The sequence below is a fragment of the Salvelinus sp. IW2-2015 genome, linkage group LG20 (assembly GCF_002910315.2).
Source record: "Salvelinus sp. IW2-2015 linkage group LG20, ASM291031v2, whole genome shotgun sequence".
Taxonomy (NCBI): Eukaryota; Metazoa; Chordata; class Actinopteri; order Salmoniformes; family Salmonidae; genus Salvelinus; species Salvelinus sp. IW2-2015.
Genome location: NC_036860.1, coordinates 57,807,451 through 57,834,032, shown reverse-complemented (window position 1 = coordinate 57,834,032; position 26,582 = coordinate 57,807,451). Strand labels below are relative to the sequence as shown.

The following is a 26,582-nucleotide window of genomic DNA, read 5'->3' as shown; positions in this document are numbered from 1 at the left end:
ATTTTATCTAGAGCGAGAGGTGTTTTCCTTATTTAGATTTAAAAAACTTTTTTTTACATCTATTTTCCACACCCATTGAGTTGAGAAAGTTAAATGTATTATTCTATATTAAGCTAATTTTTCCATAATTATTCTGGTCAGGTTGGATATAAAATTATTTTATAAGAAAAAGACCAAATAGTATATAGAATGTAGTTTCTGCAATGCTGTTTTGATCAAACACCAGATGTTATGGCGGAAGATAAAAATATCCCTCTGCGAAAAGGTTATTTTCAGTAGCAGACATTGAAACTTACATGGTGCAAACATGACTCACTGGGACAAATACAAAACACGTACCACTTTCTCTTGATGGGAAACAGTGCGTGTTCTTTCGGCGCGTTATCTGCTATGTCTCCATCTAATGGCTATGATGCGACTGCACCGGGTTAAGCAAAACCATTACGTCACCATATTGTATAGAATGTTGAAATGTATTTAATTTAACTAGAAATCATAGACTTACCGCTTATGGTAGAAATTTGATTGGTTTTGTACTTAACAAAAAAAAATCTTGAACCTGATGCCATGAAGCACAGATGTGTTAGAAATGTTAGGGGTTGTACCAATTGTACATTGAAAGATTTAATGCAAATGTTATGCTAGTGTGTATTACAATTGTCCTTATCCATCGATCAGTTGGCACTGTACATCGAGTCCATCAAGTTCAAATCGATTATAAAATGCAGCACAACAAAAACCAGACAGACAATACATGTCAAGGTCTGTCAAAGGCCTTTAAACTATACTGCCCCCAGAAAGTGAAGAAAGCAGGCTAAAAATGAACATCACCCACTACTAACTCCTATTAACCAGAACTGGCAATAGTTAAGCAGTATAATAATAGGCATTTATATAATTACCAGTGTCAGGGAATTAATAGAAAAATAGAAGTACATTTTAGTTGCTTAAAAAAAATAAAACAATTGTACTTGGTATGGTTTGTAACAAGGCAGTAGAATTACTGGAGTTTATACATATTTATTAGTACTAAAAGAAATTGTTAAGACAATAGCTAAATAGTTCATACATTGTTTGCATGTGAGCTTGTGCAAAAATGTATCATGTAAATCACAAAGTATATGCATTGCTTTCACCAAACTTAAAGCCGACATCCTCAATTGTCTTGAACCGATTTTAAAAGCCTTGTGTGCTCTGTAAAACTCATGCAAGGCCTCTAACAGACACAGTCAAGTAAATTTGGCTGCTTTACAATAGCAGCCCATTTCTGATCTTTTGCCCAATTATGGGCAAGAGATCTGATCTGATTGGTCAAACGGTTAATTAGTGGCAAAAGATCCAAAGTGGGCTGCCTGTGTAAACTCAGCCTTCGAGGGTTAGCAGCAAAGATGTTTTTGTTTTCAGACAATATGAAAGACAAATTTAAAAATCATTCTTTAAAGAAAATCCCTAGCAGATGGCACTACTAGTCCAATTAAACAACTATCCACACAGTCCCACAATTTTGAAAAAAATAAAAATAAAAACAGACTCTTCGATTGAGTGGGAAAAGTGCTATGATTTTTTTTAAAGCCATGGGGATAAAACAGACATGGGATGCCTGCTTGAAGGCCTCAATGCAGGACTCTCAGAGCCAGGGGATGCGGAGCCGAGGTCTAGTCTCTGCTGCGGGGGGTATGTGGGGGTGGGGCTCCTTCCACAGGGGCAGAGCTGGGCACAGTCCGCAGCTGTCCTTCGTGCATGCGCTCGTTGATGCGCAGTTGGCAGCCGTCTTGCAGCATGCGCATCACAATGTGGGCAATATTGCGTGAGTCATCCAGGCCAGAGTGAGGGCGGCCCTCGTATTTTAGTCCCAGCTTCTCAAGCATGCTACTCAGCTTGGTCTGGGTGCGAGGGACCTGTGGAAAAGGGAAGATTCTATTCTACTCAACATAGTGTATCTAAGGAATGTCTTACATGCTTCTTCTACATTTAGAGAGATTTCAGCTAATTGCATATCATACAAAAAAACAAACCTTATAGAAGTTCCCGTATAATTTTTTGATGTTGATCCACTTCTTTGCAAACTGTGGATATCTGAGACGATTTAAACGGCACTGGGTGTTCATGAACTTGCTCATGTCCCAAGATCTGTGGAAATAACAAAAGCATATAGTTGTATACTAATGAGAACACTTAATATCTTGCTAGCGTTATCATTAATACACCAAAGCAGTGTTAGTACCCTCTGCCCACACTGACATACCCGTCTGTAAGAAGAGTGTATTTGTATTTTGTGCCAAGCTCTTTCTCCTGAAGCCAAAGCACAACCCGCTCAAGGACATCAGGGAACGTGTCTGCGTCATCAACCATTTTCTGGCCAAAAAAAAGCAGTTACAAACTCTTTTATCAACATTACATTGTGTGAAGTATTTTGAATCATACTATTCAAGTCCTTCAAAATAGTTCAGTCAACGTCTATGCCTGGTGTCTCACCTGTGTTATTCCTGTCAACTTTACACAGAACTCTGACAGCTGTGTGTTGACTTCTGGTCTGACATATTCCTGAAAGGTGTCTTCCTACAAGTAAAACCAGTGTCAATCATGATACCAAAACATTTGTGTATTATTTGCGTCAACAACTAATGTTAAATCAAAAGTCTATACAGCTATGACCTGTATGATCGTACACACAAGCCTAACAATGCATTGCTTCTAACAATGTCCCCTCCATTCCCACTCACAATCTCTAAAGTGTGCGTGTTGAGCAGGACCATTGGGAACTCAATGATTTCATGAGTAAAGTCAGCGGGGTTGTCCTGTTCACACGTTGCTTCAAAGTCCACCACGCAGACGTAGTCGTAGTAGGTATCCGTGGCTTCACCCGCTGTCACAGACTGCGTCATCGACAGCTTCTGTTTCTTGTAGTAGTTCTTCAACCGCTTCTTCATCACATCCTTCACACCCCTACACACACACACACAAATTGGGATCATTTAACATTCAGTGGAATGGACCTTCTTCAGTGGCATGTCTAGCAGCTCTGGGATTTCCTAACACAGAGATCCTGGGGCATATTCATGAAGCTGGTTCTGTTGCAAAACGTTTCTTAAAAACAGGAGCAAACGGAATGGGGAGGGACCAACTTGAATTTGTCAAATAAAAAAATCTCGATTTAGTTTGGAATAATGATTACACCCCCGATCTCCAATGGATTATGATTGTAGCCATCTCCTGCTGAAACACTACACTAGTTACAGGATTGTAACGTGGTATGTGATTACATACAGCACAATTCCTTAGCAACTGAAACAAGTGTTCCTACATACCTTGTGTCAAGCTTCAATTCTGCCAGTTTGGCCCGAAGCTCATCCTTGTTCATGCGGTTGATATGTCCATTTGCAAGAGCAATCTCTTTGTAAACAGGATCACTGAAGTCGCCGTGAGTAGGAGATGCTTGAGGGACGGGTTCACCGATGTTACTACAAACTCTGACTCTGCTGCAAGACTTTGACATATAGGAAGGAATGTACCGTCAATGTTAGTCACATACTGTAGCTTCCTAGCTAGTTTAACATATCCCTGGATTATATTTCTACTCCAATCTTGCAAGCTAGCTAGCAGTAGCTACTAACCTTGTCATCTTCCTCCGGTTTAGAGGACAATTTCACATTGCCACCCCTGTCTTGAACATTCTCCTTGTATTCCTCCATTTTTGACATAGGATTGTCTCAACCAATTTGGGGGGAGGTTAGCTTGCTAGTTGCTAGCTAACTGGTAGGGTGTATCTTGACTGTGCTGACTCTTGACTGTGTTGTTTCCGCGCTTTCTTCCCGCGTCAGTGCTCTATTACGCGCATTAAATTATTTATATATTTTTTAATATCCGAAGTGTATCGCTGATCAACGTTACATGATAATAGAAAACCACTGTTTTTATTCATGGTTTTCCAATCTTGTTATGACAAGACACGTTGTCTTGTCAGAAATAGTGTGTGAAAAATAAACAAACATTCCGGTGTGGTGATAATCATGATTTGTCGACGGCACAGATGGTTTGTGTACATAACAGGTTAGGATAATTAACGTGGCAGGTTAGGAAAATTAGGTTAAGGTTAGGAAAAGGGGTAGGCTAATATTACAGTTGTCAACAACTTGTCCCCGACGCGACCAGTAGATGGCGCTGTAGGCCTACTCCATCTAGCCAGACGGGTAGAACAAGAGGTGGTGCTGAATCCAGACCCCTCCTCTCTATAGGAAACATACGGACAGGAACACCTTCCTTAGAGGTGACAGTTTTCCTCCACGTCTACTTATAAAAAGTCTCCCTGTAAATCAATTCAGCCGCACCAGAAGAGTATGCAGCTCTGATGCTTCTTACCAGAAACAGACCATGTACCTCACACAAAGATTTAAGGAAAGGGGGTACAAAGACAATTGGGCAAAACATACCAATTATCGTTTTGAAGAGCTAACACAGTTGGAACGCCTTCTTCCAAAAGTTAAAGAAAACGCAGAACATGTCCCCCACTCTTCACCCAATACTCACCATTGGGGAAGGCATTTAAAGACATTATCAGGAAGCACTGGTACATTATTGATAGTGACCCACAATTGAAACCCATCTTTAAATATCACTCAAGTATGGTCTTTAAAAGACCCCGAAATGTGAAAGAAATTGTGGTCAAATTTGATTATCCATCAGAGAAAAGGGAAACTTCTTGGACAATGTTCTGGAGGGTAATTACAAATGTGGCCAATGAGCTCAATGCAGTTTCAAGTACAAATTTGACTAATTTACCCACCCCTGCACAGGACGAAGATGTAAGATCAAAAGCCTGATTACCTGCATGTCAACCAATGTTTACATATTGAAATGTCCTTGCGGTCTGTCTTACATAGGGAAGACCCGTAGAAGCCTTAAGACCCGAATCAGTGAGCACCGCAGCAACATACCGACTTGTGAGACAAAAAATCAGGTTGCTGTTCCTTTTGTACAAGCAGGACATCCTATTAGTTCTTTGAGATACATTGGAATAGAAATGGTCAAGATGTCACGCAGGGGAGGGGACATTGAGAGGAAACTTCTTCAATGGGAATCTTTCTGGATCCACAGGCTCAACACACTGTCGCCACTTGGTCTTAACGAGTTCGACTTAAAACTGTTTTTAGATTCAAAATGTCCAAATGATTTCGTTTTTTTTATCCTAATTGAATATTGTGTGTATATACACAGCACCAGTAAAAAGTTGACACACCTACTCATTCAAGGTGTTTTTCTTTATTTTTACTATTTTCTACATTGTAGAATAATAGTGAAGACATCAAAACTATGAAATAATGCATATGGAATCATGTAGTACCCATAAAAGTGTTAAACAAATCAAAATATATTTTATATTTAAGATTCTTCAAAGTAGCCACCCTTTGCTTTGATGATAGCTTTGCACACTCTTGGCATCAGGAAGTGATGTCACTGAGTACTGCCCCAATACTATTCATGATTAACCACTCATGGTGTGATCGTGATAACATACAGAAACTCGACCTAGAATACCTCACAATCAAATGCCGACTGTATTACCTCCCAAGAGAATTCTCTTTGTTTATAGTCACAGCCGTGTATATTCCCCCTCAAGCCGATACCACAATGGCCCTCCAAGAACTTCACTGGACTTTATGCAAACTGGAAACCACATATTCTGAGGCCGCATTTCTTGTAGCTAGGGATTTTGACAAAGCAAATTTGAGGAAAACGCTACCGAAGTTCTATTAACACATTGACTGTCGTACTCTCGCTGCTAAAACACTTGACCACTACTACTCCAACTTCCGGGATGCCTACAAGGCCCTCCCCCGTCCTCCCTTCGGCAAATCTGATCACGAATCCATTTTGCTCCCCCCTTCCTATAGGCAGAAACTCAAACAGGAAGTACCCGTGCTAAGGACTATTCAACGCTGGTCTGACCAATCGGAATCCACACTTCAAGATTGTTTTGATCACACAGACCTGGATATGTTCCGGGTTGCCTCTGAGAATAACATCAACGAATACATACAGTGGGGCAAAAAAGTATTTAGTCAGCCACCAATTGTGCAAGTTCTCCCACTTAAAAAGATGAGAGAGGCCTGTAATTTTCATCATAGGTACACTTCAACGATGACAGACAAAATGAGAAAAAAAAATCCAGAAAATCACATTGTAGGATTTTTAATTAAGTAATTTGCAAATTATGGTGGAAAATAAGTATTTGGTCAATAACAAAAGTTTATCTCAATACTTTGTTATATACCCTTTGTTGGCAATGACAGATGTCAAACGTTTTCGTAAGTCTTCACAAGGTTTTCACACACTGTTGCTGGTATTTTGGCCCATTCCTCCATGCAGATCTCCTCTAGAGCAGTGATGTTTGGGGCTGTTGCTGGGCAACACGGACTTTCAACTCCCTCCAAAGATTTTCTATGGGGTTGAGATCTGGAGACTGGCTAGGCCACTCCAGGACTTGAAATGCTTCTTACGAAGCCACTTCTTTGTTGCCGGGCGGTGTGTTTGGGATCATTGTCATGCTGAAAGACCCAGCCACGTTTCACTTTAATGCCCTTGCTGATGGAAGGAGGTTTTCACTCAAAATCTCATGATACATGGCCCCATTCATTCTTTCCTTTACACGGATCAGTCGTCCTGGTCCTTTGCAGAAAAACAGCCCCAAAGCATGATGTTTCCACCCCATGCTTCACAGTAGGTATGGTGTTCTTTGGATGCAACTCAGCATTCTTTGTCCTCCAAAACGACGAGATTCAGTTTTTACAAAAAGTTATATTTTGGTTTCATCTGACCATATACATTCTCCCAATCTTCTTCTGGATCATCCAAATGCTCTCTAGCAATCTTCAGACGGCCTGGACATGTACTGGCTTAAGCAGGGGGACACGTCTGGCACTGCAGGATTTGAGTCCCTGGCGGCGTAGTGTGTTACTGATGGTAGGCTTTGTTACTTTGGTCCCAGCTCTCTGCAGGTCATTCACTAGGTCCCCCCGTGTGGTTCTGGGATTTTTGCTCACCGTTCTGTGATCATTTTGACCCACGGGGTGAGATCTTGCGTGGAGCCCAGATCGAGGAATTATCAGTGGTCTTGTATGTCTTCCATTTCCTAATAATTGCTCCCACAGTTGATTTCTTCAAACCAAGCTGCTTACCTATTGCAGATTCAGTCTTCCCAGCCTGGTGCAGGTCTACAATTTTGTTCTGGTGTCCTTTGACAGCTCTTTGGTCTTGGCCATAGTGGAGTTTGGAGTTGGACTGTTTGAGGTTGTGGACAGGTGTCTTTTATACTGATAACAAGTTCAAACAGGTGCCATTAATACAGGTAACGAGTGGAGGACAGAGGAGCCTCTTAAAGAAGAAGTTACAGGCTGTGAGAGCCAGAAATCTTGCTTGTTTGTAGGTGACCAAATACTTATTTTCCACCATAATTTGCAAATAAATAAATTAAAAATCCTACAATGTGATTTTCTGGATTTTGTTTTCTCATTTTGTCTGTCATAAATGAAGTGTACCTATGATGAAAATTACAGGCCTCTCTCATCTTTTTAAGTGGGAGAACTTGCACAATTGGTGGCTGACTAAATACTTTTTTGCCCCACTGTAGATACGGTGACTGAGTTAATCAGGAAGTGTATAGGAGATGTTGTACCCACTGTGACTATTAAAACCTACCCTAACCAGAAACCGTGGATAGATGGCAGCATTGGCGCAAAACTGAAAGCGCGAACCACCGCATTTAACCATGGAAAGGTGACTGGGAATATGGCCGAATACAAACAGTGTATTTATTCCCTCTGTAAGGCAATCAAACAGGCACAACGTCAGTATAGAGACAAAGTGGAGTCGCAAGTCAACGGCTCAGACACAAGACATATGTGGCAGGGTCTACAGACAATCACGGACTACAAAGGGAAAACCAGCCACGGACACCGACGTCTTGCTTCCGGACAAGCTAAACACCTTCTTCGCCCGCTTTGAGGATAACACAGTGCCAACGACACGGCCCGCTACCAAGGACCGTGGGCTCTCCTTCTCCGTGGCCGACTTGAGTAAGACATTTAAGCGTGTTAAACCTCACAAAGCTGCCAGCCCAGATGGCATCCCTAGCCGCATCCTCAGAGCATGCACAGACCAGCTGGCTGGAGTGTTCACGGACATATTCAATCTCTCCCTATCCTAGTCTGCTGTCCCCACTTGCTTCAAGATGCCCACCATTGTTCCTGTACCCAAGAAAGCAAAGGTGACTGAACTAAATGACTATCGCCCCGTAGCACTCACTTCTGTCATCATGAAGTGCTTTGAGAGGCTAGTTAAGGATTATTTCACCTCTACCTTACCTGACACGCTAGACCCACTTCAATTTGCTTACCGCCTCAATAGATCCACAGACGATGCAATCACCATCACACTGTACACTGCCCTATTCCATCTGGACAAGAGGAATACCTATGTAAGAATGCTGTTCACTGACTATAGCTCAGCATTCAACACCATAGTACCCTCCAAGCTCATCATTAAGCTCTGGGCCCTGGGTCTGAACCCCGCCCTGTGCAACTGGCTCCAGGACTTCCTGACGGGCCGCCCCCCAGGTGGTGAAGGTAGGAAACACCTTCACTTCGCTGATCCTCAACACAGGGGCCCCACAAGGGTGCGTGCTCAGCCCCCTCCTGAACTCCCTGTTCACCCTTGACTGCGTGGCCACGCACACCTACAACTCAATCAATGAGTTGAATAACTTCACATAATTGTAAGGGAGGGTTTGACATACATACATTAGTCTAAATATAATATTTCTGGATTAGAATTAGGCTAAAGGTAAGGCGTCCTTATGTCCTACATATGTCCAAGCAGCTGGCCGTAAGGTGTTCAAGCTGAGTTTGTGATGTCTATGCAATGTATCTGTATGAGTTTCATGTCAGGTCATGCTGCCAAGGGAAATGCACACTCTCAATGTGGAATTTTGTCTTTTCTTAAAAATTAAAATTACCTAAATCACATGTGTCTTGCTCAGCTGTGATATGAGAGTGATATGCCTTCGAGAAACACACACAAAAGTAGGTAGTCATTACTGCCCAGAATCCCACCAGTCTAGTCTCACAGTAGTTGAGCAACATAACTGAGGATGATGTTTGTGATGTTGACTCAACTTCATGTCAGATCATGCCAAGGGAAATTCACACAAATTGTAGAGCCCTTTTCCTTAGTAAAGTTTGTCATCACTTAAAGGCGCTGAATGGTCAATCTGACATCTGCATTTGCCGTTCAGCATTTACGGTGGTATGGCCTCTGCAGAAGTCAGGGCATTCATACTTATTGCGCTTTGCGAAGCAGCGCAGAGCTGTTGTCAAGATGGTAGGTCTACATGGGATCAGACACCGCAGCCTTCCAGTGGCAATAATGCTTACGTTTGTTATGTACATTTGTTTAAAAGTCATTCAGATGTCATGGAAAATGTGTATAAACCCTTAATAGTGAATAATCAGGTCTCTATAGCATAATGTAATTTGTGAATTTCTGTGAACATAGTCTAATGGACCGACTTGGAAATAGATAGCTCCTGCACTTCTTTCATCCCAGGTCAAGTACTGCTTAAAAATACCATTTATAAAGGCAGCATATTGCTCTTTGTGATCAAGACAGATCAGACTATTCTCCTCCTCACTTAGTTCACCTTTAGTGAAATTGTTTTAGGTGTATTTGACATAGCCTAGCAGTGAACTCTTCAGCAAACAGTCATCTGTTAATGGGGCAATCTCAAATCAAATCAAATTGTATTTGTCACATGCCGAATACAACAGGTGTAGACCTTACTGTGAAATGCTTACTTACAAGCCCTTAACCAACAATGCAGTTAAGAACATTTAGTTGAGAAAATATTTACTAAATGAAGTTAAAACAAAAAGTAAACTCAAAATAACAATATATATATTTTTTCACCTTTATTTAACCAGGTAGGCAAGTTGAGAACAAGTTCTCATTTACAATTGCGACCTGGCCAAGATAAAGCAAAGCAGATAGACACATACAACACAGAGTTACACATGGAGTAAAACAAACATACAGTCAATAATACAGTAGAAAAATAAATCTATATACAATGTGAGCAAATGAGGTGAGTTAAGGGAGGTAAAGGCAAAAAAAGGCCATGGTGGCGAGGTAAATACAATATAGCAAGTAAAACACTGGAATGGTAGATTTGCAGTGGAAGAATGTGCAAAGTAGAAATAGAAATAATGGGGTGCAAAGGAGCAAAATAAATAAATAAATACAGTAGGGGAAGAGGTAGTTGTTTGGGCTAAATTATAGATGGGCTATGTACAGGTGCAGTAATCTATGAGCTGCTCTGACAGCTGGTGCTTAAAGCGAGTGAGGGAGATAAGTGTTTCCAGTTTCAGAGATTTTTGTAGTTTGTTCCAGTCATTGGCAGCAGAGAACTGGAAGGAGAGGCAGCCAAAGGAGGAATTGGCTTTGGGGGTGACCAGAGAGATATACCTGCTGGAGCGCGTGCTAATAATGAGGCTATATACAGGGGGTACCGGTACCGAGTCAATGTGCGGGAGGTAATTAGTCGAGCAGCAGTGCAAAAACAAAGTGGGGTGGGGGTGCAATGCAAATAGTCCGGGTGATTAATTCATTAATTGTTCAGCAGTCTCATGGCTTGGGGGTAGAAGATGTTAAGGAGCCTTTTGGACCTAGACTTGGAGATCCGGTAGCGCTTGCCGTGCAGCAGAGAGAACAGTCTATGACTTGGGTGACTTGAGTCTGCCAATTGTGTGAGCATTCCTCTGACACTGCCTAGTATATAGGTCCTGGATGGCAGGAAGCTTGGCTCCAGTGATGTACTGGGCTGTAGGCACTACTCTCTGTAGCGCTTTCTGGTCGGATGCCAAGAAGCTGCCATACCAAGCGGTGATGCAACCGGTCAGGATGCTCTCGAAAGTGCAGCTGTAGACATTTTTGAGGATCTGGGGACCCATGCTAAATCTATTCAGTCTCCTGAGGGGGGAAAGGCATTGTCGTGTCCTCTTCACAACTGTCTTGGTGTGTTTGGACCATGATAGTTTGTTGGTGATGTGGACACCAAGGAACTTGAATCTCTCGATCCGCTCCACTACAGCCCCGTCGATGTGAATGGGGGCGTGTTCGGCGCTCCTTTTCCTGTAGTCCACTATAATCTCCTTTGTCTTGCTCACGTTGAGTGAGTTTGTTGTCCTGGCACCACACTACTAGGTCTCTGACCGCCTCTGAATTCTGCAGTTCCTACATCCGTTTTTGGACTTATAAATGAATGATATATACCCATTGATTTTTGAAGAATATAACTTATAAATGCCTCATGAGCCTAGTTCAACTGTCAGAACCCTAAATATAAGCTTGCTTTACTCCAATGTTTGTAAACAAAGTAAATGTAAACAAACTATATAGCCTCAAAACATGGTTAAAACTACAATTTTGATATTGTGGATGGTCAGACCTTGCATCCATAGCTTTATTTATTTAGTGGTTACATATTTTCAGCCTCATTCCTCAGATTTGACCAAAACAGTGGTGGGGAATCACTTTGTTATTCTTTCAACTTCTGATTGCTGCTTTAATGTATGGCTTGGTGCATATTGGTGTCTGAGGGTCTTTCTGAATATAGGTCGGCTGGTAGACCTTTGTACAGGTTGCATGCATCAGTCACATCTATAGATATCTGTAAGCTACAGTATCGGAGTTCATAGTGACTAGGTCATCATTAATGATGAGTCAAATAAACCTTTAGTTATTCTTTTAGCCCTGAGTGCCAGTGAGGGGTATCCTATGGAGCAGGTTTGAGGGGTTAGCGATGCAACTTTAGTCAACATTATTTGTGTGTATTATGGATCGTCATTAGTTGGGGTCAAGCAAAATTAAGGCAGTTATACAATTTTAAAAACGTTACAATACATTCATAACATATTTCACAACACACTAAGTGTGTGCCCTCAGGCCCCTACCTGTCACACCCTGACCTTAGAGAGCCTTTTTTATGTCTCTTTTTGGTTTGGTCAGGGTGTGATTTGGGTGGGCATTCTATGTCCTTTATTTCTATGATTTTGTGTTTCTATGTTTTGGCCGGGTATGGTTCTCAATCAGGGACAGCTGTCTATCGTTGTCTCTGATTGGGAATCATACTTAGGCAGCCCATTTTCCCACATGTGATTGTGGGTAGTTATCTTTGTTAGTGGCACTTAGCCCTGTAAGCTTCACGGTTGTTTCTTCGTTTGTTGGCGACATTTACTCAAATAAAAGAAAATGTACGCTGACCACGCTGAAGTTTGGTCCACTTCTTTCGACGGCCGTGACACTACCACATATCTACAACACAAAATCCATGTGTATGTTATCATGTGTGTGTATGCAAGTGTCTATGCCTAAGTTTATGTTGCTTCACATTCCCCACTGTTCCATAAGGTATATTTATATGTTTTTTTTAAATCTGATTCTACTGCTTGCATCAGTTACCTGATGTGGAATAGAGTTCCATGTAGTCATGGCTCTATGAAGTACTTTGCGCCTCCCATAGTCTGTTCTGGACTTTGGGACTGTGAAGAGAACTGGCATGTCTTGCAGGGTATGCATGGGTGACTGAGTTGTGCGTTTGTCGTTTAAAAACAGACAGCTCGGTGCATTCAACATGTCAATACCTTTCACAAATACAAGTAGTGATGAAGTCAATCTCTCCTCCACTTTGAGCCAGGAGAGATTGACATGCATATTATTGTTTGCTCTCGGTGTACATCCAAGGGTCGTGCTGCCCTGTTCTGAGCCAATTGGAATTTTCCTAAGTCCCTCTTTGTGGCACCTGACGACATGACTGAACAGTAGTCCAGGTGCGATAAAACTAGAGCCTGTAGGACCTGCCTTGTTGATGGTGCTGTTAAGAAGGTAGAGCAACGCTTTATTATGGACAGACTTCTCTCCATCTTAGCTACTGTTGTATCAAGTCCGAGTTCAACTCCGGATAACCGGTCATACGAAAGTGGCTTACTTTTTATACAGATACATTTCTATGCTAACGAATCCTAACTTGTTCCAGGGCAGGCTAACACGGCTAATTCCACTTACCCTGAATGAAATGACTCTGCCACAGTGCTTGACTTGAGATGAAAGAAGTGCAGGATCTTTTTCCATGTCTGTCCATTAGACTATGTTCACCGAAATACACAAATGACATTATGCTAAAGACACCTGATTATTCCCTGTTAAGGGTTTATACACATTTTCCATTACTTTTAACCAAATGTTCATGACTATTATTACAGCCTACATGAAAAAGTAAGCATTGACACTGGAAGGCTGCTGTGTCTGATCCCATGTAGACCTACCATCTCCTGCCGTTGATCTTAACCCCCAATTTCAAACCGTTTACTGTCACGCACAGATTCAGACTAGCGGCAAATAAACTTGAACAAAGCGGAATCAGGAAATGAATGCCCACTCTCCATTCTATTCAATGTAGAACCCGCCTTCATTCTGCTTTGATCAATCGATTTTGCCTCAGTGTGTGTATCTGGGCCGGCGATAGGCTACTTAGTTTCATAGAAGAGGTGGTACGCAATTCCTCCAAAATATTAAGTGCCGTTACGGCACTATGGACAGCACTTGCCCAAGTCAAGCACTGCTCTGCCACAAGTTGAAGACCAATTAAATCAGATTCCCTCCCTCTTGATTTTTAAAATGTTTCACTAAAGTAGTGCACTGAGACTTTACAACAGCTGTATTAGCGGACCAATACAGCCTTCTGCAGCGGGTAGAAAATGTGTTACACACACACACACACATTTTAGAGCAGTTGTTTCTAAAAATGTGTATGTGGGAATAAAGTTTGTGACCTGGGAAAAGTCATGACCTGGGAATCACCAGGAACTTCACAATACGATATGATGATAATTAGGTGCGGATACGATATGTATTGTGATTCTCACAATTCTATGTGTATTGCGATTAGATACCCCCACACCATCATACCTCCTCCTCCATGCTTCACAGTGGGAACCACACATGCGGCGATCATCCGTTCACCTACGGTACTCTGTGTCTCAAAGGTACAGCGGTTGGAACCAAAAAATGGACAGATTTCCACCGGTATAATGTTCATTGCTCGTGTTTCTTGGCCCTGTTGGTCAATTTCTTCAACAAATAATCAGGTCTATATAATTATCAAACATACATTAGTAATGGAAAGGAAACACAGACTCTAAGTATTAAAATACTCCTTTTAGTAATACAATTTTAGGCAGAAGTTGATACAGAGTCTTGTATAACAGTATATGATAGTTCTCCCTAAGTTCTGAAAAATGTCTAAGACATCCTGTAACTCATATAGCCTCCCCAATCCCCCATACGTAGCTTTCCCTAGCAACAACATTTTTATAAATCTAACCTCCCACTGACAGCAGGATGAGTTTGACCGAAACTTGACCTTTCATCACAAGTATAGAGCCATAACAATGTGATCGAGTGTAAGCATATTCTGATAGGTGGCTGGTTTCATCAGGTCTGTGGCAGCCTTGTGTTCTCGGAAAACCAGATAACCACGGTGGGATCCAGACAGGAGGAATCTGAATGTAGACGCCTTCTGATAGTGTCTGAAGGTCACAACACTCAAAACAGGTTTTAACACACACACAGAGGTCTCCTGAAGAGGAGACCTTACAGTTTATCATAACATCATTTATTAACCCTTTAAAAGGTATAAGGCCTTGGTTTAACCTTCTTCATTCCCCCTTTGAGGCCACCAGACCTCAACAAAAGTAAAGCAACTCAAGCATAGTAATTATAAGAATCATCCATAAAAGGTGTATTAGATTGCAAGCAATCCTCAGGAGATTGAGGATAAACAATAAGGTTCTGGGGGATGAGGAACATGAAGCATAAACATGCCTGGCATAGCCTTATGAAGTACACATTTGCCAGCTGCACAGAATGCACAAATGCAAATCAGCAGAACAAGCACAGGGGCCAATAATGGGACTAAAATGGAAAACAACTTAAAACCAAAATTTCCTAGTTTATCTTTCAACCACCCAAACAGGAACCAGGAGTCTTCTCCTGTGGGGGTGTAGGTGTCAGCCAACTGTTAATTCTTTCAAAATCTCTTGTCATATTATCAGAGGAGTCAGGGAGAAGCATAACACATTCCGTGGCAGAAATAGAATTTAGGGCCCTGCAATATCCCCCCTCCTTAGCTAGGATATAGTCTAATGCCAAGCTATGCCTGGCTGTAACAGCTTTAAGATTCTGAACATCAGTGGAAAGGAGGGCAAAACCAGCAATAGTCAAATTCATATGAGCCTGCATGGAGTAGGTGATGTTGTTAATCCAATCACCTATGACAACTGATCCGAACAACTCACTCTGACCTGAGGGTTTTTCAAAACGACTACAAACCACTAGGCGTGGCTCGTCTACTCAGATTTTGGACCATGTTTACCCATTGATTACTGGTTTTCAATTGGTTCTCCTGGATCTCTATTCCTTTGAGCAGAGACTGCTGGTACAGAATAAGAAGCACCAAAAACATGTACCTTAAAGGTTTACCCCAAGTTTTATTTTTAACAATGTGACCATAGTGGTCATGTGTAATAACATCTGGGTCTGGATGTGCACTCTTATCTGTTATGATGGTTGGGACGTCTTCTGGCAGTGTGATAGGTGGTGCCATCCCTGGCGCTCCTGGACCTTCACTGCTCTTGGTGTTGCTGCGATGACCTGGTATGGGCCCATCCATCTGGGGTGGTTCCATTTTCTCTTGTGGAACTTCAGCTTGATCCATTCTCCAACATCAACAGGTAGGCTGTCTGGGTCGCCCTGTTCTGGAACTTCCTGGGCCTTCCTGTATTGGGAATACAAAGACCTAACAGCATGGGTTAGTTCCTTCATATATTTGTTCAAATTATCATCCAGAGCAGTCAGGTCAGTCAGTTTTGGAGTCATTCGTCTGTGTCTGAACGTTCATTGGACGGCCAGTTAAGAGCTCATGTGAGCTAAGCCCTGTTCCGCGGTTTATACTATCGTGCATTTTCATCAAGACTAAAGGGAGACACTCTACCCATGACTTCCCTGTGGATTGGCATGCTTTGGCAAGCTCCCCTTTTATGGTTCGATTAGCCCTCTCAGTAATCCCGTTACAAACAAACCTCTGGTCTATCCCCAATTGGGCAGCCACCTGTGCAACCACATCTCCTTTGAGATGGGTGCCATTGTCTGCGGAGAGAACTTTCCTTACCAAAAGTTTTGCTACCGTTTTAGCATCACAGTGCACGGTTTGAAATGCTTCAACCCACCTGGTAAAGCAGTCAATTATTACCAGGCAGTATGTCTTTCTTTCATTTCGTTCAGCCATGTCTATGAAATCCATAGCTAAATGGGTGAACGGGCGGGCCGGCGCTGTAAATTTCCCTGGTTTCAGGGGGGTACCCTTACCAATGTAGTATTGCATGCATGTAGTACATTTATTTTGCAAATTTCAGGCGACACAGAGGAGACAAAAGGCAGAACTGGTTTTCCAGAGAGTGATTGCCTCCACAGGCCATCAGGGCCTCTGGAGCAGCCTCTAGACTCCCACAAAGGGTGATTAAGTGCATCCACAGCCTGGTGTTGGTCCAGATCAGTGATTTCAGACGTACACAGGGAGGCAAGCAGAACAGCATGAGTATGGCAGCGGGAAGCAGCATCAGCAGCTGCATTATCCAAACTAACACTGTCAGTGTTACCTGTGTGGGCAAGGACCTTAATAGCCAACTTGGCAGGAAGCAACATAGCTGCAAGCAAGGCTTCTATCTGTAAATGGTGTTTAATAGGGGTACCAGACGCATTAACAAAGTTCCTACCTTTCCAAAACCCCTATCCAAGACAGGCAAACACCAATGGCATATACAGAGTCAGAATAAATGTTAACCTTCAAACCACTACCTAATTTACATGCTTCAGTAAGTGCTAGAAGCTCAGCTTGTTGTGCTGAGCAATGTTCAGGCAAGGGCTGTTCAATCAACAATGACCTATCCAGTGAGACAATATCAAACCCTGCATGTTTCCTACCAGTCTCCCTATCAATAAAGGTAGAGCCGTCAACAAAGAGAGTAACATCGGGGAGCTCAATAGATTCATCATAAAGGTCAGGTCGGGCCTTTGAATCGCATTGGACTTGGTCAGGAAAATGTCTCTACTCAGTAGGCTAACAGGAGTGGCCGGAGAGTTCAGAAAGGGAGCCTTAATAGTATTACCTTCCCCCAGGCCAATTGTTGTATCTTCAGTCCAGTACAGCTTTTGAGATATCCCAGCAACTCCCATGGCCCTCACTGACTTAGATGTGAGTCCCAGGCCGAGGTGTTGGCCTGTAGATCCAATGCAGGAGGTGTGAGCTCCAGTGTCTATTAAAAATGGTACCTCTTGATCGTTGACCTTCATAGTAATGATTGGTTCTTTGGTACCATCCGGAAATATGTACTGGTGACACTGGAGAAGGGGGTCAGGGAATTCCTACTGTTGCTTATTCTGCAGTGGGAACCACGGCTGGTTTGTCACAGGAGGCTGTTGGGGCCATCCATATTGTCAACCATTCATTGGTTGAGTCTGAGAAAAGCAGGTTGTGGCTGTCCAGTGTAGGCTGATCTTCCACCTTGGAAGTTCCCTCTGCCAGCGTTCCCTCTCCATTGACCTCTCCCTCTCTGCTGCCAGGGTAACTGCTGCTGTGGTTGGTGAGGCACATGTTTCGCATATGGCCTGCCACACCGCAATACCAGCACACTGGCGGTTGTCTCAGTGTTGGTAGGTATGGTTGTGGGTTCCCATATGGTTGAGGAGGGAACGGAGTAGCAGGTGCTTGGGTAAACTGTGGAGAAGGCAGTGGAGGAGGCTTTTTGTTACAGCCACCATTAGATTGGTATTTCCTGTGTCCAGTTGGGCTAGCTGGGCCTTCTTGAGCTGTGTCTCAAGGCCAGTCTTCCTTGCTTTTTCTTCAGTCTTCATCTTTTTCCAGGCTCTGCAGTGATGCGGGGCAATTGTTTCGCTGTGTCCAAGTCCCCAAAACTCCTTTTGCTGCATACTCTGTGAACCGACAGCACACGCATGAGAGTCCTTCAGACTATCGGGAAACTCGCCTTCTTCAATTTCAGCTCCACTTTCATGTTCTTTCAATTGTTCACGTTCTCTCTCTTTTCTTCCCACTGTCTTATGTATTGTTCACTTCTTGCTCTTTCTTCACTTTCCGCTCTCTCTCGTCTTATCTCCTATTCTCTTCCTTTGTTAAGTTACTTCCACTTATCCTTTTGTCTCGGTCTTCATCATCACAATGTCGTCTGATTTTGTCAACAGCTTTATCCATTTCTCTCTGCACCTTCTTTTCTTGAGCTGCCATGAGGTCCTTTGCCATGGTAACTCCAGGATAGAGAGGTGTTGATTGTGTCTTGGCATCATTCCATACATCTCCTAGTTCTTGATACATTCTACCTGGTGCCGGTGGTGGAGAAGAATTATCGCCTGGAGCTACTAGTTTGTTTGCGAGTAGTGGATAAATTCCTTTAAACCTATCTCTGCAGTAGGGAGGGTGTGGTGGAGCGCTGCACTCTAGAGGAAACTTCTGTCTTGACGGATGCAGGGTCTTTCATCTTTGTCAATTCCTTTTTCAAACAGGTAGCTTTCTGTTGAGTCCAGAATAGGTTACTGATAAAATAATTTAAATGTTGAAAGATAATGCTTAAATAATTCCACTCTGAAACCTTATAATTGTATGAAATTGATTAGAATCATAAAATTATAATATAATGATGTGTGTAGTTTTAGTCAGAATTAGGTTAAACAATGTATCTGTATAGTGGAAAAACACAGACTGTCTGAGCAAGGCGTAGCTCAGGATTTGAACTTGTATGTGAGGGCCGAAGAAAGATACCGAGAACAGTTAAACTGTGTTTGGACCGACCTGGCTAGGCCTCTGAGGAATTTATGAGGGCATAGGGAGTACTTCTCAAGGTTTCCCTAATCTCGGGGGAATGTAACTGTCGGCTGGGTAGTGATACAGTGGTGAGAACTATGGAGAAGGATAAAACTCACCTACTGTTTGTGTGGAAGTATGTGCGTAGGATACCTACTGTTTGTGTGGAAGTATGTGCGCAGCTATAAAATGGATGTCTTTGTATAATGGACTTCAGAACATTCTCGTGAATAAACACGTTGATTTTTGTAAGCTGGGACTCTTGTCTGCTTCATTCAACCAGAATCTTACAAACTCTGGGTTGCAGACTGAGTAGATTAATTGAAGTTTATGAACATTGATAACAAAATTCTCATAACAGTTACCCTCAGTTTTTAACATCGACCAAGCAGTCACAGAAAACAGGGTGGATTTTTAAAATTTTCCTCTTTCCCTTGGTCTTATTTTCCTGCCTTCTTTTCACAATGTCCTGCACATGTTGATATTTGGTTTTATTAAATGACCCATCTGTAGGTCATCTATATTCAGTGGCGTCTTTAAAGCTGAAAGCTGAGGTTAAGTATTTTTTTATAGTGGGGTATTTCCCAATTAAAAACTGTAGAGGGGTGGCAGGTTTAATTGCGAGCGGCCCCTCAGACAACTCTGAGCTCCCGTCTGCCATATAAACAAAAATGTTCTTATTTTTTTAATTAGGCTCTGCGTGTAATGTGAATATAGATAAATGAATGCAAAATAACCCTATATGTGTATAAACTGTCCCTTAACTCGCATAAATTCATTTAAAGCAGGGTGATAAGTAAGTGACAACTGAATACCATGTAATGTATGGGTGGTGTAAAATAATCATTCTCTATAATCATCCTCTTTTAAAAATGAACCTTTCCAGAAATAAGTCTCTCACTGTTGCCGCCTGCTATCGACCCCCCTCCGTTCCCAGCTGTGCCCTGGACACCATTTGTGAATTGATCGCCCCCCATCTAACTTCAGAGTTCGTTCTGTTAGGTGACCTAAACTGGGATATGCTTAACACCCCGGCAGTCCTACAATCTAAGCTAGATGCCCTCAATCTCACACAAATCATCAAGGAACCCACCAGGTACAACCCTAAATCCGTAAACATGGGCACCGTCATAGACATTATCCTGACCAACTTGCCCTCCAAATACACCTCCGCTGTTTTCAATCAGGATCTCAGCGATCACTGCCTCATTGCCTGTATCCGCTATGGGTCCGCAGTCAAACGACCACCCCTCATCACTGTCAAACGCTCCATAAAACACTTCTGCGAGCAGGCCTTTCTAATCGACCTAGCCCGGGTATCCTGGAAGGATATCGACCTCATCCTGTCGGAGGATGCCTGGTCATTCTTTAAAAGTAATTTCCTCACCATCTTAGATAAGCATGCCCCGTTCAAAAAATGCAGAACTAAGAACAGATATAGCCCTTGGTTCACTCCAGACCTGACTGCCATTGACCAGCACAAAAACATCCTGTGGCGGACTGCAATAGCATCGAATAGTCCCCACGATATGCAACTGTTCAGTGAAGTCAGGAACCAATACACGCAGTCAGTCAGGAAAGCAAAGGCTAGCTTTTTCAAGCAGAAATTCACATCCTGTAGCTCTAACTCCAAAAAGTTTTGGGACACTGTAAAGTCCATGGAGAACAAGAGCACCTCCTCCCAGCTGCCCACTGCACTGAGGCTAGGTAACACGGTCACCACTGATAAATCCATGATAATCGAAAATTTCAATAAGCATTTCTCAACGGCTGGCCATGCCTTCCTACTGGCTACTCCAACCCCGGCCAACAGCTCCGCCTCCCCGCAGCTACTCGCCCAAGCCTCCCCAGCTTCTCCTTCACCTAAATCCAGACAGCAGATGTTCTGAAAGAGCTGCAAAACCTGGACCCGTACAAATCAGCTGGCTAGAACAATCTGGACCCTCTCTTTCTAAAACTATCCGCCGCCATTGTTGCAACCCCTATTACCAGCCTGTTCAACCGCTCTTTCGTATCGTCCAAGATCCCTAAAGATTGGAAAGCTGCCGCGGTCATCCCCCTCTTCAAAGGGGGTGACACCCTAGACCCAAACTGTTACAGACCTATATCCATCCTGCCCTGCCTATCTAAAGTCTTTGAAAGCCAAATTAATAAACAGATCACTGACCATTTCGAATCCCACCGTACCTTCTCCGCTGTGCAATCCGGTTTCCGAGCCGGTCACGGGTGCACCTCAGCCACGCTCAAGGTACTAAACGATATCATAACCGCCATCGATAAAAGACAGTACTGTGCAGCCATCTTCATCGAGCTGGCCAAGGCTTTCGACTCTGTCAATCACCGTATTCTTATCAGCAGACTCAATAGCCTTGGTTTTTCTAATGACTGCCTCGCCTGGTTCACCAACTACTTTGCAAACAGAGTTCAGTGTGTCAAATCGGAGGGCATGTTGTCCGTACCTCTGGCAGTCTCTGGGGGTACCACAGGGTTCAATTCTCGGGCCGACTCTTTTCTCTGTATATATCAATGATGTCGCTCTTGCTGCGGGCGATTCCCTGATCCACCTCTATGCAGACGACACCATTCTGTATACTTCTGGTCCTTCCTTGGACACTGTGCTAACTATCCTCCAAACGAGCTTCATTGCCATACAACACTCCTTCCGTGGCCTCCAACTGCTCTTAAACGCTAGTAAAACCAAATGCATGCTTTTCAACCGTTCGCTGCCCGCACCCGCCCGCCCGACTAGCATCACCATCCTGGACGGTTCTGACCTAGAATATGTGGACAACTATAAATACCTAGGTGTCTGGCTAGACTGTAAACTCTCCTTCCATACTCATATTAAACATCTCCAATCCAAAATCAAATCTAGAATCGGCCTTCTATTTCGCAACAAAGCCTCCTTCACTCACGCCGCCAAACTTACCCTAGTAAAACTGATTATCCTACCAATCCTCGACTTCGACGATGTCATCTACAAAATAGCTTCCAACACTCTACTCAGCAAACTGGATGCAGTCTATCACAGTGCCATCCGTTTTGTTACCAAATCACCTTATACCACCCACCACTGCGACCTGTATGCTCTAGTCGGCTGGCCCTCGCTACATATTCATCGCCAGACCCACTGGCTCCAGGTCATCTATAAGTCTATGCTAGGTAAAGCTCTGCCTTATCTCAGTTCACTGGTCACGACAACACCCACCCGTAGCACACGTTCCAGCAGGTATATCTCACTGATCATCCCCAAAGCAACACCTCATTTGGCCGCCTTTCCTTCTAGTTCTCTGCTGCCAGTGACTGGAACGAATTGCAAAAATCGCTGAAGTTGGAGACTTTTATTTCCCTCACTAACTTTAAACATCAGCTATCTGAGCAGCTAACCGATCGCTGCAGCTGTACATAGTCCATCTGTAAATAGCCCACCCAATCTACCCACCTCATCCCCATACTGTTTTTATTTTATTTACTTTTCTGCTCTTTTGCACACCAGTATCTCTACTTGCACATCATCATCTGCTCATTTATCACTCCAGTGTTAATCTGCTAAATTGTAATTATTCGCTCTTATGGCCTATTTATTGCCTACCTCCTCATGCCTTTTGCACACACTGTATATAGACTTTTTTTTCTTCTACTGTGTCATTGACTTGTTTATTGTGTTATTGACTTGTTTATTGTTTACTCCATGTGTAACTCTGTGTTGTTATCGGTGTCACACTGCTTTGCTTTATCTTGGCCAGGTCGCAGTTGCAAATGAGAACTTGTTCTCAACTAGCCTACCTGGTTAATTAAAGGTGAATTTTTTTAATTAAAAAATAACAAAATAAATATGGAGCAACCACGAAATAGTAAATGGTTCAAGATGATTTAACCTCCACAACAATCCTGGGATCTCTGTGATAATCTTTTCCTTCCAAGGGAGAAACTATTACTTCAACACTATTTCTTTTTAAAATAACATGGGTCAGTAACACACGGGTAGGTCTATTTCCTAATACAGCAAGGATGTATGTATTAAGTTTTATACCCCCACAGGCAACTCTTCCAGCATCTGATCCGAATGTCCACTCAGCTAATTCAAATACACGGGCATTATATTGTTTATAACGAACTCCTGATTTAAATGTCCCACCATCCAATCATACCACACAGAAGACATGATACATAGAACAATTACAGAATACCTTATCAGAATAATCTCAACAATCGGTGTTTATACTTGGAATTTCGCCTTAAATCCACTCACCAAGTCTCACAATAATAAACATGTAACCCAGGAACGTATAACCTATTTCCACCTATGTGGTCTTCCTCCCACGGGTTGTGTAACAATTATTCCACTATTACAAAGAAATGTAGGTTCATATAAATTTAATAGCGAGGCGCCACTTACTTGCCAGAATGACTCATTAACCACAACGTTCTATAGATAATTACAGACTTCAGATATAACAGGCGTCTGCTTACCTTAAAATTTTGTAGCGCTTGACGTGGATCAATGGTCAGTCCAGCGATGTGGTCACTGACTCCTGGCTAGTTCGTCAAAATGTTGGTCAATTTCTTCAACAAATGATCAGGTCTATATAATTATCAAACATACATTAGTAATGGAAAGGAAACACAGACTCTTGTTTAAGGAGTAATATACTCCTTTTAGTAATACAATTGTAGGCAGAAGTTGATAGAATACAGTATATGATAGTTCTCTCCCAAGTAATGCAAAAAAGTCTAAGACATCCTGTAACTCATATAGCCTCCCCAATCCCCCTTACGTAACTTTCCCTAGCAACAACATTTTAATAAATCTAACCTCCCCGACAGCAGGAACCATCTTACCAGCAAGTAAAAACTCAGAAATGGGTTTGACCAAAACTTGGACCTTTCATCACAAGTATAGAGCCATAACGATGTGAACGAGTGTTAGCATATTCTGACAGGTGGCTGGTTTCATCAGGTCTGTGGCAGCCTTGTGTTCTCGGAAAACCAGATAACCACGGTGGGATCCAGACAGGAGGAATCTGAATGTAGACNGAAAACCAGATAACCACGGTGGGATCCAGACAGGAGGAATCTGAATGTAGACGCCTTCTGATAGTGTCTGAAGGTCACAACACTCAAAACAGGTTAACACAAGAGACCTTACAGTTTATCATAACATCATTTATTAACCCTTTAAAAGGTATAAGGCTTTGGTTTAACCTTCTTCAGCCCAAGCAAGTCTCTTCTTATTGGTGTCCTTTAGTAGTGGTTTCTTTGCAGCAATTTGACCATGAAGGCCTGATTCACACAGTCTCCTCTGAACAGTTGATGTTAAGATGTCTTTTACTTGAATTCTGTGAAGCATTTATTTGGGCTTCAATTTCTGAGGCTGGTAACTCAAGGATGCTTGTCCTAGGTCTCAAGAAACAAAGAGATCTTCTGTTGAATCTGATAATTAATCTTGATGGTTGTACAGTCGTCTCAAATAAAACTGTGAAGGACCTCGGCGTTACTCTGGACCCTGATCTCTCTTTTGACGAACATATCAAGATTGTTTCAAGGACAGCTTTTTTCCATCTATGTAACATTGCTAAAATCAGAAATGTTCTGTCCAAAATTGATGCAGAAAAATTTATCAATGCTTTTGTCACTTCTAGGTTAGACTACTGCAATGCTCTACTTTCCGGCTACCCGGATAAAGCACTAAATAAACTTCAAATAGTGCTGAATACGGCTGCTAGAATCCAGACTAGAATTTTTTTATCATATTACTCCAGTGCTAGCCTCTCTACACTGGCTTCCTGTTAAGGCAAGGGCTGAATTCAAGGTTTTACTGCTAACCTACAAAGCATTACATACCTATCTTTACGATTTGGTCCTGCTGTACATACCTACACGTATGCTATGGTCACAAGACGCAGGCCTCCTAATTGTCCCTAGAATTTCTAAGCAAACAGCTGGAGGCAGGGCTTTCTCCTATAGAGCTCCATTTTATGGGATGGTCTGCCTACCCATGTGAGAGATGCAGACTCGGTCTCAACCTTTAAGTCTTTATTGAAGACTCATCTCTTCGGTAGGTCCTATGATTGAGTGTAGTCTGGCCCAGGAGTGTGAAGGTGAACGGAAAGGCTCTGGAGCAACGAACCGCCCTTGCTGTCTCTGCCTGGCCGGTTCCCCTCTCTCCACTGGGATTCTCTGCCTCTAACCCTATTACAGGGGCTGAGTCACTGGCTTACTGGTGCTCTTCCATGCCGTCCCTAGGAGGGGTGCGTCACTTGAGTGGGTTGAGTCACTGACGTGGTCTTCCTCTCTGGGTTGGCGCCCCGCCCCCCCCTTGGGTTGTGCCGTGGCAGAGATCTTTGTGGGCTATACTCGGCCTTGTCTCAGGATGGTAAGTTGGTGGTTGAATATATCCCTCTTTTGGTGTGGGGGCTGTGCTTTGGCAAAGTGGGTGGGGTTATATCCTGCCTGTTTGGCCCTGTCCAGGGGTATCATCAGATGGGGCCACAGTGTCTCCTGACCCCTCCTGTCTCAGCCTCCAGTATTTATGCTGCAGTACTTTATGTGTCGGGGGACTAGGGTCAGTCTGTTATATCTGGAGTATTTCTCCAGTGTCCTGTGTGAATTTAAGTATGCTCTCTCTAATTCTCTCAGGGGACCTGAGCCCTATGACCATGCCTCAGGACTACCTGGCATGATGACTCCTTGCTGTCCCGAGTCCACCTGGCCGTGCTTCTGCTCCAGTTTCAACTGTTCTGCCTACGGCTATGGAACCCTGACCTGTTCACCGGACGTGCTACCTGTCCCAGACCTGCTGTTTTCAACTCTCTAGAGACAGCAGGAGCGGTAGAGATACTCTGAATGATCGGCTATGAAAAGCAAACTGACATTTACTCCTGAGGTACTGATCTGTTGCACCCTCGACAACTACTGTGATTATTATTATTTGACCATGCTGGTCATTTATGAACATTTGAACATCTTGGCCATGTTCGTGTATAATCTCCACTCGGCACAGCCAGAAGAGGACTGGCCACCCCTCATAGCCTGATTCCTCTCTAGGTTTCGGCCTTTTAGGGAGTTTTTCCTAGCACCGAGCTTCTACACCTGCATTGCTTGCTGTTTGGGGTTTTAGGCTGGGTTTCTGTACAGCACTTTGAGATATCAGTGATGTAAGAAGGGCTATATAAATACATTTGTTTTGATTTATTGAACTTATCCTCTGCAGCAGAGATACTCTGGGTCTTCTTTGTGTGGCAGTCTCATAGAAGCCAGTTTCATCATAGCGCTTGATGATTTTTGCAACTGCACTTGAAACTTTCCAAGTTCTTGAAATGTTTCATATTGACGGACCTTCATGTCTTAAAGTAATGGCTGTTGTTTCTCTTTGCTTATTTGAGCTGTTCTTGCCATATGGACTTGGTATTTTAGAATAGGGCTACCTTCTGTATACCACCCTACCTTGTCACAACACAACTGATTGCTCAAACACATTAAGGAAATACATTCCACTAATGTCCTTTTAACAAGGCACACCTGTTAATTGAAACGCTTTCCAGGTGACTACCTCATGAAGCTGGTTGAAAGAATGCCAAGAGTATGCAAAGATGCCATCAAG

The 26,582-nt window shown here is 42.9% G+C and overlaps 1 protein-coding gene across 1 annotated transcript; it reads right to left on the bottom strand.

Annotated features, from left to right (window-relative positions):
* Positions 1-1,562: 1,562 nt before the first annotated feature.
* On the bottom strand, positions 1,563-3,788 carry LOC111982156 (3'-5' exoribonuclease 1-like). Its single transcript, XM_024013764.2, has 7 exons — positions 3,615-3,788; positions 3,309-3,487; positions 2,724-2,946; positions 2,476-2,559; positions 2,246-2,355; positions 2,016-2,130; positions 1,563-1,898 (listed from the first exon to the last, which is right to left on the bottom strand). The coding sequence occupies exons 1-7, from the start codon at positions 3,699-3,701 to the stop codon at positions 1,656-1,658; spliced, it is 1,041 nt and encodes a 346-aa protein (XP_023869532.1). The 5' UTR covers positions 3,702-3,788; the 3' UTR covers positions 1,563-1,655.
* Between the last annotated feature and the right edge of the window lie 22,794 nt (positions 3,789-26,582).